This window comes from Sorex fumeus, unplaced genomic scaffold (assembly GCF_029834395.1).
Source record: "Sorex fumeus unplaced genomic scaffold, SorFum_2.1 ptg000122l, whole genome shotgun sequence".
NCBI classification, from domain to species: domain Eukaryota; kingdom Metazoa; phylum Chordata; class Mammalia; order Eulipotyphla; family Soricidae; genus Sorex; species Sorex fumeus.
The window spans coordinates 53,414,549-53,430,502 of NW_026606179.1; the positions used below are offsets into that span (position 1 = coordinate 53,414,549).

The 15,954-nt window shown below is 47.7% G+C and overlaps 1 protein-coding gene across 1 annotated transcript in view; it reads left to right on the forward strand.

Annotated features, from left to right (window-relative positions):
* PMFBP1 (polyamine modulated factor 1 binding protein 1) overlaps positions 1-15,954 on the forward strand; it is a 41,940-nt gene that overhangs the window by 9,583 nt on the left and 16,403 nt on the right. The window contains exons 2-9 of the mRNA XM_056135697.1: positions 363-578; positions 4,760-4,978; positions 6,361-6,531; positions 7,693-7,803; positions 11,317-11,443; positions 11,538-11,695; positions 13,847-14,060; positions 15,691-15,880. Coding sequence (XP_055991672.1) covers positions 363-578; positions 4,760-4,978; positions 6,361-6,531; positions 7,693-7,803; positions 11,317-11,443; positions 11,538-11,695; positions 13,847-14,060; positions 15,691-15,880 — 1,406 coding nt within the window. The remainder of the gene's footprint in view (positions 1-362; positions 579-4,759; positions 4,979-6,360; positions 6,532-7,692; positions 7,804-11,316; positions 11,444-11,537; positions 11,696-13,846; positions 14,061-15,690; positions 15,881-15,954) is intronic.

A 15,954-nucleotide genomic window follows, 5' to 3' on the forward strand; every position in this document is an offset into this window, starting at 1 on the left:
TCCAACCCTTGTAACTATTTTCCTCATCCTTAAGGACATTTTTTTCAGATGACAGAAACATACTGAAATGGAACTATAATAATGGTAGCACAGCTGTATGGACATGCTACAGTCCTGGAGTTGTATGCTTACAATGATCACATTTTAAATAGGAAACAGAGCTAGTAAGACAGTACCATGAGTAAGGTGCTTAGCTTGCACATAGCCAACTAGGGGGGATCCGTGGCACCCCAGATAGTCCCCCAGGCCCTGACAAGTGTGACCCCTAAGCCCTGAGCACTGCTGGGTGTGGCCAAAAGCAAGCAAAACAAGCCACAGTCAGTCTTCTAGCTCCGAGTCCGAAGTAACCGTTACCGTTCCAGGAGTTACAGACGGAGTTTGAGCCTACTAAACAGTGTCACCTGCAGCAGCTCCAGCGACTGAAGAAAAAGTTGCTGTCCCTTCAGCAAGAGCTGGAGCTTCGCACGCAGGAGCTGCAGACGTCCTACTGCTCCCTGCTGCAGTATCAGTCCGTCCTGCAGAAGCAGACTTCGGACCTGGTTCTTCTTCACCATCACTGCAAAATGAAAGAAAACGAGGTAAAGACAGAGGACCCGCACCGTGTCCCGTTAGGCCCCGGTCCCTCCAGAATTAAGGTCTCGTCTGCCGGGGAGGGCGGGGGGCGGAGGGGCTCGCGGAAAGCTTAGGGAAGACAGCAGCACAGAGCCTTGCTCAGGTGTCACAAACCAGACTTCTCCAACTCTTGAGCTTGCTGAAGCTGAGCAGACGGAATGGCATCATGGGGTAAGAGCTCTGGGGGGAGAGGGGGACCACGCAGTGGCGGGGACAGAGCACCCATTGCCCTTAGGAGTATGCAACCCACATCTCTGTTCTCTTGCTATAATTTCAGTGCAAAGGCTTCTAGGTCTCAGGGGCAGGGGGGTAGGGGGATCAAAGAGATCTAAGCTCCATTAAATGAACTGGGGTTTGTTTGTTTGTTTGTTTGTTTGTTTTTAAGGGAAAACAGGCTTCTGATAATATGGAAATTTCCATCACTTGCATAGGTTGATAAATTAACTACGCCTCAAGTTAGGGGGTGCCAGATTAGTGATCTTTCCAGAGTGGAATTTTAGAGAGTATAGAATTAGCTTAAGGATATGCAAGGCATTCGTTTCTGTTCCTAGTACATGAACAGAAACGAATGCCTTGCATATCCTTAAACTAAGCCACTTTAATATTTATTAAAGTGGAGAATAACTTCCTCGTGTAACCCAAAGGAAACTCGGCAGACCAGGACTATCGAGCAGACCTATGGAGCAGGAGCAGAAGGAGCAGCAAACCCTCAGGTCGACGGAAAATCACGGGCTGCCTCCCCTGCTATTTTCTTCCCTTGCGTTTAAAGATGTAGTACAGCAGGTAGAGCGTTTGCCTTGTATGCAGCTGACCTGAGTGTGATCCCCAGCATCCCATATGGTCCCTTGAATCCTGCCAAGAGTGATTCTTGAGAGGCCGGAGCAATAGCACAGCGGGTAGGGCGTTTGCCTTGCACGCGGCCGACCTGGGTTCAATCCCCAGCATCCCATATGATTCCCCAAGCACCGCCAGGAGTGATTCCTGAGTGCAGGGCCAGGAATGACCCCTGAGCATTGCTGGGTGTGACCCAAAAAGCAAAAAAAAAAAAAGAGTGATTCTTGAGTGCATAGCCAGGAGTGCCCCTCAAGTATGTTCAGTATGGCCCAAAATTAAAACAACAACAGAGAATGTTTAAAGGGAACATAAGAATCTGCCAGAAAGGAGTACAAGAGAAAGAATACAGAAAGGTTAATTCTACATAGTACAACCTGGGACAAAGTTGATGAACACAAATCATTTTAATGAAAATGCAGGAGTCTGGTAAAACCGACTGGTTTGCTGGAACTTAAACCAGAGACCAGCCTGAATAAAGTAGCACTGAGTCAGATGGTCTTTCTATTTGACTGCTTCTTACAGTAAATATCAAGTAAGAATGGCTTCACGATCACGATCACGATCATCCTGTTGTTGGTTGATTTCCTCGAGCAGGCACCAGTAACGTCTCCTTCTTCCTAGCCCTGAGATTTTAAAAGAGCCATTTCAATGCTCTTTCAGGATTAGGAGAATGAGACCCATGATTGTTACTGGTATTTGGCATATTGAGTACAACACGGAAGTTTGCCAGACTCTGCCACGCGAGCAGGATACTTTTGGTGACTGCCAGGTTCTCCAAAGGAAAAAATAAGATGTGCACAGCCGCAAATGCGGCCGCGCGTTTCCGGGAGCTGAGTTTTATAGTCTCTGTGTCTTGGCCATTGATGGGACCAACCTGGCGCTGGTGGCAGCTGGTGGGTGTGACACCTACCTACTGGAAGATGAGGGGAGTCTGGGTGGAGAAGGCCCAGTCCCAATCCGAGTAGGCTTGGAGACCTCAGCCCCGGGACCCGCACACCTGGGTTCCTCTGCCAGTTCTTGCATGCATGAGGCCCGTCTGGACATGTGGAGAGTGGTCCCAGCATGGCCGTGGCTGGCTCCGGAGGTCCTCAGCTGCTGGGGATCTGTTCGGGGCGGGGAAGGGGGAGATAAACTCAACCCTACTCCCTCCAAGGGGTCCCGGTGAGGACAGCCAGGCGCAGGGGCAGGAGACTCGTTCTTAAGAATGGCTTAAGGTGGTATGTTTCTCTGACATCAAAGAAGCTGGAGATTGAGGATGTAGGATTGTCATGGTAACCATAAATTAATTAGATTCCTTGGGTCTAATCTCTTTTTACTTTTTTCTTTTTTTTTTCTCAGTTTTGGATTCACACTCTTGGCTCAGCACCCAGGAATCACTCCTGGCAGTGCACAAGAGACCATAGGGGATGCCAGGAGGGATCAAACTTTACTGTACTGTCTCTTCAGGCCAACAAGTCTCATCTCTTAACCCCACTATGAAGTCCTGCTCCATTTCTTTAGGTGCCTAAGTTGGCTGCTGGAGTGCCAACCATCACACCCTTGTTTCAAATCATCAGTAAAGGGGTAAAAGGTACATTCCTCCCTTCTACTCTCCAGAAACCCCACACAACACTTTTTCTTTCACATCACTCACCAGAGTTAATCACAATAACTACAGTTAGTTTCCAGGAAGTCTAGAAAATATGTTTTAGTGAGATGTGTTGCCATCCTAAATAAAGTCAAGGCTCTATTAGTAATAAAGGGAAGAGAGATATAATATGAGATTCATCGGGTTGCTACAAGTAGTTACTAACACAAATCCCAAATTAGGAATGCATTGGGAAAAAATGCAATAAGAACCAGCCATCCTACCAGATTCTCTCAATCTTTGTTACACGTCAGCATCTTAGTATTGTCTGTAGCTGGGCATCAACCACCGATCCTACAACGCAGAGATGAATGTAAATAGTCAATTCAAGAGGTGAGTTAGCACCAGTGATGGGTGAGAGTGAGTCAAAGATGGGGCCAGAATTCTCAACAGGAAAATTTCTATCAAGGTTCTTGCCGTGGGAAGTTAGGATTCGGTCCTTCTGGAGAGCTCTAGGAGAGACAAAGCTCAGGGTGGTACCAGCAACACTGTTGAGGGCCTCTTCTGAGGCTTTTGACCCCCCCAGGACTGGTGACTTTCCCTGTCTGCATCCCTCAGGCAAAGATCAAGCAACATATGTGCCAATGAGCAGTGCCTCTCGGGAGAAATGAGCGTCCAGGTTTGGTTCCAAACATTTCTATACAGGATTTTCTTCAGCTCTTCTCCTTATCTAGTAAACAACTCAAACTAGAATATTCTTTCCTTTAAAAAAAAATTGGGGGCTGGAGTGATAGCACAGTGGGTAGGGTGTTTGCCTTGCACACGGTCGACACGGGTTCGATTCCCAGCACCTCATATGGTCCCCCAAGCACTGCCAGGAATAATTCCTGTGCATCGCTATGTGTGAACTAAAAATAAAATTTAAAAAAAAACCATACTCAAGCGGCAGGCAGCCAGTATAATTACCTTGGGTCAGGAGAGAGACTCCTCTCTGAAACCTGTGCCAGACTATTGGAGCCAAAATAAATTCTCCCTGACAACCTTCCTGCTCTCAAGTCCTCCATTCTGTGCTGTTCAAGACTCCACGTCCACATATTCAACTCTCTGCAATAGTTTGCTACTTTGAACTCTGATCTCCCCAACCCCACCCCCCACCCCCATCACAAATTTTTAGTTTGTAAACTCTCTGAAGGAGGAGTCAATGAATTCTACCCCCTGATTGGTCACATTGCTTTCAAGCTTTCGACAAATATCTGTCAATTGGTTGGCTAATTAATTGATAAAGAAAAAAAGGAGTCTAAATAAGGATTGTGCCGATCCCAGAAGGGTTACAGGTCATGTTCTGCCACCGTCTCGAGGGAACCTGACTGACAAGGCCTGTGCATCTAAGGGGCTGGACGCTCCTAAATTAGGCCTCTAGAGAATATCGGGAAAGAGAGGATGCCGGTATTTCAAGCCCTTAGCATGGGGAATTGTACACCCTCATTTCCATTCATCAAGTCTTTATTGAATTCTTATACAAGCCAGGCAGGATGGGAAATAGATATAGGTCCTAGTTTGAAGGAAATGACCATCTAAATCACAATTTTTGAAAAATTCCTAGTGCTTCACATTCTGACAGGAACCTCGCAGCATCTTGCTTCCTGAATTTCTCGAGAAGCTAGAAGAAGCTTCCACAGCCTCCCCTCTTCCTCTCAGGGGCTTCCGTGGGCTGAGTGTGGTGTGTGTTCCTTCCTGCCCCCTCAGGTGATCCTTTACGAAGAGGAGATGGGAGGTCTGGATAACACAGGGGAGAAGCTCGTTTTGGCACAGGAGCAGCTCGCCTTGGCCGGAGACAGGATCCTCTCCCTAGAAAGGAGCTTAAGTCTCTACAGGGATAAATATCAGACTTCCCTGAGCAACATCGAGCTCCTGGAGTGCCAAGTGAAGATGCTGGAGGGGGAACTCAGCGGGATCATCAGCCAGGTAGGACTTGACCCGTGTGGCTCAGCCCTGGTCGGCTGTTGTCAGTCTAGACGCTACTTCCCAAACCCTCACCTTTCACCCAGATGTCATTCTTATCCGTGAATTGTGCAGCCCTAGGCCTTCATACTTCCTGATTTGTGTCTCCTATAAGATTGTTCTCCGGGATTGTGTGCCATAGAGGAGAACTTCGATGTGTATGTGTGTATGGGCGGGTGATACCTGGAACATTGGTGGTGGAAAATGTGCATTGGTGGAGGGATGGGTGTTCCGTCATTGTATAGCTGAATCTCAAACATGAAAGCTTTGTAACTATCTCACGGTGATATAATAAAATTAAAAATTAATGTGGAGTTCATGCCCAATTCAATCAGCTTAATCAAAGGCTGAACAAATAGCAGTACTCCTACATTATTTAAAAAAAAGATTGTTCTCCAGGGCTGGATCTATAGCACAGCAGGTAAGGCATTTGCCTTGCACACAGCCAACCTGGGTTCAATTCCCAGCTTCCCATATGTTCCCCTGAGCACTGCCAGGAGTTATTCCTGAGTGCAAAAGCCAGGAGTAACCCCTGAAAATCACCAGGTGTGATCCAAAAAGAAAAAAAAAGAGATTGTTCTTCAAGGACCAGCACATAGAGCCCATCACCGTCCCCAGTTCCTGCATCACAATCAGTTTTTTACTAATAGTAGATTTTCTGACAGCCCCTTTTTGGGAAGATTCACCTTCATGGTGCTTTACTTTCAAATATTTCATGATTATTTTTGTGAATTTTTTTCTTGGCGAAATTTAGATTTATGTAGATTTTCAAGAAATTTCCATTTGGAAAAAATTGACACACCTTATGGAACATGACATGCTTTTGTTTTTTGCCTAGTTTTCTTCTGTTTCATTCCCTAAGATTTTACACTTTTCTTAACAGAGTTCATATTTCTTGCAAAGTTTATTTCTAGGTAAATTATAGTTGAAATTAGTTTGTGGATAAAATTTTATATACATTTAATCATTTGATTTACCAATAATGCGTTGTGTATAATTAATGTGTATATAATTAGTGCACATACATATGCACATACAAATCTGCATAGACTATTCCTGGGGGAAAAATTCCGGAAATAAACTTGTTAGCACAGACTTTCATGGAAGAGACGTGAGTTAGTAGGTTAAGAGGGAAAACTGACTTTCCAGTGGATTCTCTTAGGAATGGGTTGAATTCGTAGGTATTTTTGCCATGTAGAAATCCTTGTTGCTTCCCCCACAGGCTTTCTGTTAAGGAATCCATGACGTGCACATGTGAACATAAACTTTTAGAATCTGTCTAGATATAGTCATGGCTTTCTAAAGTTAAGCTGAACAAACCAACCCATTCTTTTTAACTCTCCCAGGATCCCAAGAACCAGGGCGATCATGCCCAGGTGCAGATCTCCACTGCCCCCTGCATGGTTCATGAGCATCAGGAGACCCTGAAACGTCTATCGGAAGTGTGGCACAAAGTCTCCGAACAGGACGATCTCATCCAGGAGCTCCGGGATAAACTAGCCTGCAGTAACGCTTTGGTAAGGGCCTTTTCCTTTTCATCTTTTCTGAGATGTCCAATGTGAAAAACAGATAAGACACCTGCACTCATCCCTTTCACCAGGTGTCTTTGAGATCCGTAAGTCATCAGGTGTCACTTAGTAAGGAGGAGATATTCTGAGAAATGTTTTGCTGGGTGGTTTTTGTCCTTGTGTAACTGTTCTGGAATGCATTTATGCAAACCCAGATGGCACTGCCTGCTACACACAGCAACTGGAGGGGTGACTGGTTATGGGTTTTGTCATGTCAAAAACACCATTACCGATGCATGACTGTGTAAACCTTCCCTGGTCTTTTGTTCACGTGCTCCTTGGTATGTCCCCACCCCAACCCACTCTAAATTTGAGATTCTAAAGAGACTGAAATATCTCTCACACAGCAACCTCAGCACCCATCCATGGAAAAATGATTAAATAAATGAACATAAAGAGATAGCCATTTATAAAATAATATGCAGCAAGTCAAAGGATTAAGCAGCTCTGTGAGAGGTACATGGAAAGGCGATGTCATTAAGTGAAAGGATATGGTGGACACTCCAGTTCCACTTTTGTCTTTTGAAGTGTTTGAACCACAAGTACTAACCAGATACTGCCACTAGTGCCATCTAGAGAATACATGAAGAGATTGTCACTCCTTATTTCAGTTCATTTGAATTGTTTTCAATAAATAACAAAAGTTTTATGGTTTGTTTTTGTTATTTTGATTTTTTGGTTTGTTTTGTTTCATAAAAAGCACATAAGCATTCACCCCTTCCTAAGAAACTTGCTTTTTAAATTCTTGAACTTTGGATCTCATCCTCTTACTGATTGAATTTTTCCACCAGAGTAGTCAAAGAACCTTCTCCTTCTGCCTCACACACTTGTACCACACAGGTCCCGGACAATCCACAGTGGGGTCCCTGCCAAACTCAACACAAACCAGTGTCTGTTCCTCAGGGAAAGTTTATGAAAATTTGAGAACAACATCTCTTCCCTGTACCAACCCCACAGGAAGAGGCCTTAGTCTGGAAGTGTGTGATGAGTTAGAGTGTTACAGTGAACGTTGGTTGATAAATGAAACAGTCTGGAGAAAAAAAATAATCCTTGTGTTAAGCACGTTGCTGGCGCATTCAGCACAAAACTGATCTATGTTCTCGGTTGCAGGTTTTGGAACGTGAAGAGGCTCTGATAAAATTGCAAACAGAATTTGTTTCTTACACAGCAGTTCATAGGCATCCTCCTGAGTCCTCGGAAGATTATGAAGACATCAAGAAGGTGAGGGAACTTTTGCTTATTTTTTCCTGGTAAGGTCCAGCCAGAGTGACTTGGATTCTGAGTTTTCTTGCTTATTCTCTCCTCCATTTTATACTTTATTTTATATCTGTTGTCTTTAGTTGGGCTTATCATAAGGATCACTTGATCACTTGATCATTTGACATCCTGTTACTCATCGATTTGCTCGAGCGGCCGCCAGTAACGTCTCCTTTCATCCCTGTCGCATGCTAGTGTAGCCCAATGACGTCTGCTCATTTTAGGAACACAAAGAGCCTCAAGCCAATTGTTCAGGGTCTTGATGAAGAAGTCTGACCATCTCGTAGGTGGGCGGCCACGCGATCTTTTGATGTCCTGGAATCCAGTTGGTAATGGCTCTAGGCCAGTGGTCGTCTCCAAATCTCATTACATGTCCAGCCCATCTGCTTTTCGACACCTTGGCAAACAAGACAGCATCCTTGATTCTTGATCGTCGATGGAGGTCAGAGCTCTGGATTCTTTCTCTCATTTGAGTGAAGCGTGATGCTCCAAGCATAGCTCTTTTGATTCCTCTTTGGGAGACCCAAATAGCATTGTCATCCTGTTTTCATAGGGCCCAGGTCTCTGAAGCGTATGTTAATGCAGGAAGAACAGTGGAATCGAAGAGATGTGCTTGAAACTGGAGGTTCTTCATCCCCTTAGCTATTTCTTTTTTTCTTATTTTTTAAATTTTTATTAGTGAAACACCATGAGGTACAGTTGTAGACTTACAAATTTTTGTGCTTGGGTTTCAGTTACACAATGATCGAGTACCCATCCCTCCACCAGTGCCCACTCTTAGCTATTTCTTCAATGCTCTTGAAGGCATTCTAAGCCACTCTCTTTCTCCTGCACAACTCAGGTGCTAGGTCGTTCGTCATGTTGACTTCTCGACCTAGGTACACATAACTGTTGCATTCGGAGATGTTCATTCCATTGAGAGTGAATGGAATGTCAGGAACGAGACCGTTTCTCATAAACATTGTCTTCGTGAGATTCATCTGTCGTCCACCCTTTCCACACTCATGGTAAAAGTCGGTCAGCATTTGTGCCACTTGGCTAATGTTTGGTGTTATTAGAATGATGTCATCAGCAAAGCAGAGGTGGTGTAGTTGCCGACCGTCTATCTTCACTCCCATTCCTTCCTGTTCCAGTCATCGTATGACGTTCTCCAGGGTGGCACTGAAGAATTTTGGTGAAATGGCATCACCCTGCCGAACCCCTCTCTTGACATCACTGATCACTTCCTTGTAGAATGGTGAGATCCTGGTGGTGAATCCATAATCCAGCTCACAGAGGATCCTGATGTATTGAGTTTGAATGCCCTGATTGGTTAGGGCTTCAATGACCATTTCCATCTCAACAGAATCAAAGGCCTTCTTTAAATCAATGAACATTAGACAGAGCAGCATCTTGAACTCCCAAGAAACTCGGAGAGCCTGGCAAGCTACCAAGAATATGTTGCCCGCACAGCAGAGCCTGGCAAGCTATCTCTGGCATATTCGACATGCCAAAACCAGTAAATACAATGGATCTAATCATAAGGATACTATATATAAAATGTGCTTTGCCCCAACAAGTGTGCTGGCAGAATTAAATTTGGAAACTGAATTTTGAAGGTAAGCCACCTTTTCTTTTCCACACCAACAGTCTTTTATGGAGTTCTTGACTATGTGTCAGTCTCTGTCTCTTAATCTTTTTTAATAGTAAACACGACAGGGTCTCCTGCAAAAGTCAGACCATCCAGATTTTCATATATGGCTAAAATTGCAAACATAGGGAAGACGATTCAAATTTACTGTTTTCAAAATTCAAAGTCAGTTCAAATGTGGATTCTACTTATGAATAAGTGTCTAACCTATATAAACAGACACCAATATTTGGGCCAACACACTAGTCAAACCTCACTTAGGTCTTCCACTCAGGAAGTCAGTCACTGAATTTGAGGTTATGGCAAGGAAGCTCTATCATCAAACCAGCTAAAATAGCAATGAGAGCTGGCAAAGAGGACAGACAATATATACAAGCATTCCAAGAGGTTCTCTTGGTCCAGAAGTTGTCAGGATGAATTAGGAGCTCAGTATTGAACTTTGGAGCATCAGTGAGGACACCTTCTCATTGAGGCAAACCCATCTGTCCTATTTCAAACCATACCCCCTGGGGCTAGAGTGATAACACAGCGAGTCTGGAGTCTGGCGTTTGCCTTGCACATGGTCAACCCGGGTTTGATTCCTCCGTCCCTCTCCAAGAGCCTGGTAAGCTACCGAGAGTATCCCGCCTGCATGGCAAAGCCTGGCAAGCTACCTGTGATGTATTCTATAGGCCAAAAACAGTAACAAGTCTCACAATGAAGATGTTACTGGTGCCACTCAAGCAAATCAATGAACAACTGGAGGACACTGCTACAGAGCTACCCCTGGGGCATAGAGAGAAAGTAACAGCAGATAAGGTGACCCAGATTTGATCCCCAGCATTCCATATAGTTCCCCAGCCCGGTCAGGAGTGATTCCTGAGCTCAGAGTCAGAAGTAATCCTTGAGCACCTCCAGGTGTGACCCAAAAACAAAATCCACACCCGTCATCCCTCGCCTCTGTTCTCCTTTTACTGTCTTCCCATGGCACTTACCAACCTCAAAAGTTTTTGTAAATTGCTGGGACAGAAGTCTTAAAGCAGAGCAGGCACTTGGATTCCATCCCCAGCCCCCATGTGGTCCTCCAAGTCCACCCAGGATCAATTCCTGAGTGCAGAGCTTGGAATAAGCCCTGAGCACCACCAGGTGTAGCAAGAAAAAAAGCTTTTTGTAAGTCACTGCTGTGTGTGGTACTCAGCTATAGTCAGCTCCGTGGGGCAGGTTCATGCCTGTGTCCGTCCCCAGCACCCCAGGACCTTGGACAGAGCCTGGCCCAGCCAGAGCACCAGAGAACTGCTGGTCTGGAGAAGAAAGGCCTTGTTTTCACCTGCATCCTGAGTGTGGGAACTTGACAGAAGCTTGCCTTTTATTCCTTTCTTAATTGTTTTTACTGCAATATTAATGGCCTATCATAAAATTCCCCATTCAAGAGCCGGAAAGAAAGCTTCACAAAGGTTGAGACATTTGCCTTGCAGACCACTGACCCTGGTTCAATCCCAGCACTGCATATAGTCCCTCAAGCACTGCCAGGAGTGATCCCTGAGCACACAGCCTGGAATAAGCCCTGAGCAACACTGAGTGCAAACCCAAAACCATATTAAACAAAAATCCTCGAGGACAGTCTCAGTCACTGGATCCTTAGTATAGTCACAAAATCCGGTGATCGTCATGACTGATTCCGGACCATTGTCATCTCTCCAAAACAAAACCCATTTTCATGGTAACCCCTGTGCCTCCCAGCCCCAGGCCCTGGCCACCCCAGGCTCTACTTCCTGGCGTCTCCACAGCCTTGCCTATCTGGACTCTCAGCTTTCTAGAAAGGTCTCCCCCCATGTCCACTGCTGCTGGCGGCACCCCTGTCTTCGCAGATCCTGAAGCACTTGCAGGAGCAGAAGGACAGCCAGTGCCTCCACGTGGAGGAGTACCAGAACCTCGTGAAGGACCTGCGCCTGGAGCTCGAAGCCGTGTCGCAGCAGAAGAAAGTCATCATGAAGGGTACACCACGCGGCCCGCGGGGGGCTCTGGGGGACCGGTTGGAAGCCGAGGAGCTTCTGGGCCAGGGGTTCTCTGTGGGCGGGGTGTGCGGCAGACGTGATGAAGCTGGAGCTGGCCATGCATGAGCTGCGGGAGGAGACCGCTGCCCACATGGAGAGGAAGGACCAGGAGACCACCTGCCTGCAACGGCAGCTACAGGAGCTGCAGCTCCAGTTCACCGAGAGCCAGAATCTGGGCCTGAAGAAAGACCAGGTGAGGCCAGGGGCTCAGCATCGCCAGCCTGAGCCAGGCTCCCAGAGAACCCGGACAGGAAGGGGGAGCAAGTGGGTGTTGGCGCTCAGTGTTCGTCCGACTGAAACCCTCAGCACAGGAGTGAGCCTGTGTGGGGCCAGAGGGACAACGCAGCAGGAGGGCACTGGCTTCACACACAGCCTACCCAGCTCTGATCCAGACATCCTCTACAGTCCCAGCACCACCAGGAGTGATTCCTGAGTGCAGAGCCAGGAGTAACCCCTGAGCATCCCCAAGTGTGGCTCCCCCAAACAAAGTGATCCCACGAGAGGCTTGTCGTGCCATATTGTCAGTCCTGTGTCGAAGTACAGAGACTCACCCTGCTAAGTGGAAGGGTCGAGAGGACAAATGACAAGAAGCATCTGGTTAAATAGTGTCTTTCTGGTCCTTCACAACCACAACACTAAGAATAACTCACAATACTATCTTAGTATCACAAATATGCCACCTCCTGACAGGCTCTCAGCGTTCAGGTGTTGGTCAGTGAGTGGCAGTGAGATGGACAGTCAACAGGGCCATGACTGTGCCGTGCTGGGACATGGCTGAAAGAGCCCAGAGCTGTTCCTCAGAGGAGGGAGGTTGGGGAAGACCCCTCTGCTAAGGCAGCACTGAGGCAGAGCTCTGAATTGTGATGGGCCCCCCTCCCCCCCGCTCTGGCAATGAGGTTGAATGTTCCAGGCAGGCAAAGGGTTTTCAGACTGTCTAGAGTCTTCCAGGAGACACAGGGGAAGCCGGCCAGGAAGCCAGGGGGGTCTGACCGTGGTTGTGTTTAATCACAAATAAAAAGGGTGCACGCTCTCTCTCCACGTGCGTGTAGTGGTTAGTTCATTTTCCCACCCCGGATGCCTGACAGTGATGAATGAAAAAAGGATAAAACAGGAGCCACATTGGTTGGTGATCTGTTGTGGTTTATTCTTCTTCCACCTCCTTCCTGTCTCACTCACTACCCATATCCTTCTCAGCCCACTCCCCCAGCCTAGTTATTCCCCCTGCCAAGGATTGGGGGTAGCAATTACACACAGGTGTGGTAGCACAATTAACATATGCAAAGCCCTTCCTTCTGGGGAAACTCTTCTAAGATAAGACAAAGGTCTCCTGTAGCCAAATCTGCTCAAGGGCCAAATACCATCTAGGGTATGTTTCTCCTTTTCTTAGTCCAACAACCATTTAAATCTTCATCTTAATTCTACTTCTTAAGAGTAGTTCTTTTGTATGGTGGCAGTAAGAGATACATTAAGCTTGTAGGGTGGCTCTCCTGGGGACATCTCACTATAGGTCCCAGACTACAGTACTCAGGCCAGATTAGTCTTTCCTAACCCTAGCAGGGTCCTAATTCAGTTGTTACTCTTTGGATCCTGACAGAATTTGTCCATGTCATCAGGACTCTGCTTTGGGGTGCTAGGAACTAAGGGCAACTGAGGCTTAAATTGAGAAAACATGCCCAGGAGTGAATATTATTCGGAGTCAATTAACTCCCAAGTTACAAAAGCATAGCATTCACTATCTTCCTGTGTCTATACAAAAAGGACATTGCTGAAGTAAATTATGCAAAAAGGTCATAAGGGAAGGAGGAAAGCAATATTTCACTTGCAAATACAAAATCAAAGATTTCTGAGGAATTTGACTTTACAAGTCACTTTGCAAGTCACTTCTTAGGGGAAATGAGTGACTTACAGGCAGGGGAAGCAGAACAAAGGAAAATTAAAGATGAATACGGAGGAAATGGGAGAGCTTCGGGAGCATTGTGGTGGGTGTTACACAGTAATTAAGCTCCTTGCTATGGTGGAGAAAGGCCAGAGGAGATATGGCAAATCACTGTTAACCCTAAAATGTTTAGAACTATAATCCAGCAGGTTGTAAGAAGCCAGCCTTTCTCGGTGCCTTGAAGCCAGGGAGGGGGCAGAACAGAGGAGTGCCAACACCTGTCTTGCCTTATGGAGACTCTTCCTCTGAGAAGAACCCCAGGGCCACGGGGAGGGAGGCAGGAGGTCACAGAAGCCTCCGATTCAGGCAGAGAAGATGGTACCGGGACAGGCCGCAGGACAACCTCCAGCTGACCTGGCCCAGAGGCTGCTCAGGCCTCTATCGGCCTGGATGCTTCTGTTTCCTCAGCTCCTCCAAGAGAAAGATGAAATGCAACACCAGCTCGAGAAAGAACTAGCCCAGTTTCAGACCACCCTCATGAAAAAGGAGGTGGAACTGGAGGAGAAGAAGCAAGAGCTCGAGACAGCCAAGTGCAAGGCGGCCGAGTGCGAGACCCTACGTGCCGAGACCCAGCGGCTGACCATGTGTCTGGACGAAATCCAGCAGCAGCAGATACTGGCAGGTGGGGCCTCACGGAGCCCCCCACATCTCGGCCCCTGTAGATGACCCTGCCTTCTCCTTCTTCACCAGCTGCTCAGACCTCACCATCCCACTTCCCACACCCGCGCGTCCCCTGCGCCCACAGAACACCCCCTCAGTTTTCTGGAAAGCAGCCCGCAGTCACTCACGTATCCTCAGACGAAGGCCCCTCTCGCCACCCAGAGGACAGGGCTCTGCTGTGCTCTTCCCTCCTTTGCACAGCAACCCCCCACCCCCATCCCCATCCCACGATGCCCCCCCTCGTTTCTCCAGGGCTCAGTCTCACAGGGCACCCACGAGCACATTGGGGGTGCCCTCGCCCCTTCTGGCCTTGGGTACAGGGTCTCTTGCAGGTGGAGGTTCTGAACACATTCTGGAATTAGAAAACGGTGGCTTGTCACAGACACCCTTCTCCTTCCTTGGGCCTCTCCTCCGCGTGACTGTGCTTCCCCCACCTGCCTTTCTCACCGGGTGGTCGGGTGAGAAACACACACCCCACCTGGGCCACCCACCTTCTGCTCTAACTCAGAAGCCCCCAAACCAAACCCATCTTTTCCCCGTTGTGTCTTTTCTAAATCGTCTTTTCTTCCCTTCCCAGACGCACAGGGATTCCCACGAGCCGCTCTGCTCCCTGGCTCCTGGGCTGAGGCCCTGCAGGAAGGAAGGGAGTGGGGAAGTCTTTGACGTAGAGAAACCCCAATAATCAGCTTCTCCCCCCGCCAAAAGGCTTCTGTGGGGGGCTGCTGCTCCATTCTGACCCGTCCCCATTCTCCTAAAGCTCCCTCCTTTATGGCGGGTCTCCACTCAGGAACCCACTCACATAGTCTAAGCCTTTCTGGCAGGCTCTGAGTTGCCTTGTCCTGTGCGGCCCTTGTCTTCCCCAGCCGTGCCTCCCAGCATTCTCCAATGCCTCCTTCCACTGGCCTCTGCTCTCCTCCGCCTTTCTGGCATTCCTTGCCTTGCCCCTTTGCCGGTTGCTCCTCTCCTGCCCTCTGCCCCCCCCCCCTCCGCCCCACTCTCTCTAAGGCCCAGCTCAGCCTCTATCCCTCCATTGTCCAGCTCTGTTCTTGCTTCGTCAGGTCATGGCTCCTGAGGTCACGATGGTACAGATTCCCCAGCCCGTGTTGTCTCTGCCAGGGGCCCAGACATTGCTTCCTCCCTGGATTCCTTTGAGGGTCAGCATTTGTCCTGAATCCCAAAGAGAGACTTTGGACCATTTCTCCTAACTGGCTTATTTTTTTTGTTTGTGTTTGTGTTTTTTTTAATTATTAAATCACCGTGAGTTACAGTTACAAAGGGGTTTCAGTCATACAGTGTTCCAACACCCAACCCTCTACCAGTGCACATTTCCCACCACTAATATCCCCCTTATCCTTCCTGCCACCCACCCCAACTTGTTTAAGTTTAATCAAGAAGGAGCCCATGACTGGAGCATGGTTAGGAGGAGGGCCACTGGGAGTGACAGTGAAATGGAGGGAGGTGAGGGACAGACTAGATGTTGAAATTAGTCCCTAGATGAAGGAACCGACTTTTCGGCTTCTCCGAGAGAGTCTGGTCTCATACAGACTCTCCTCTCCCCTGGACACTTCCCCGGCTTGTCTCATCTTCCGCAGCTCAGCACTTAGCCACTTGTCAAAGTGAGACCTTGCTGACCAAAGGTGAACTGGATGAAACCCAGAAAAAATTGCAAAGCTACATCTTCGTGGAGCAGCAGAAGGAAGATACCATCCAGGAGCTCCAGAAAGAACTCCGGAAACTGCAGGAGAAGGCGCTGGTGTCTGAAGAGGAGCTCTCATGCAACAGGTACTGGGGACTCACCTCCGAGAGAGTCCGGGGGCAGCGAAGGGCAGCAGCCCTGCAGTGGGACAGCAAAGTCG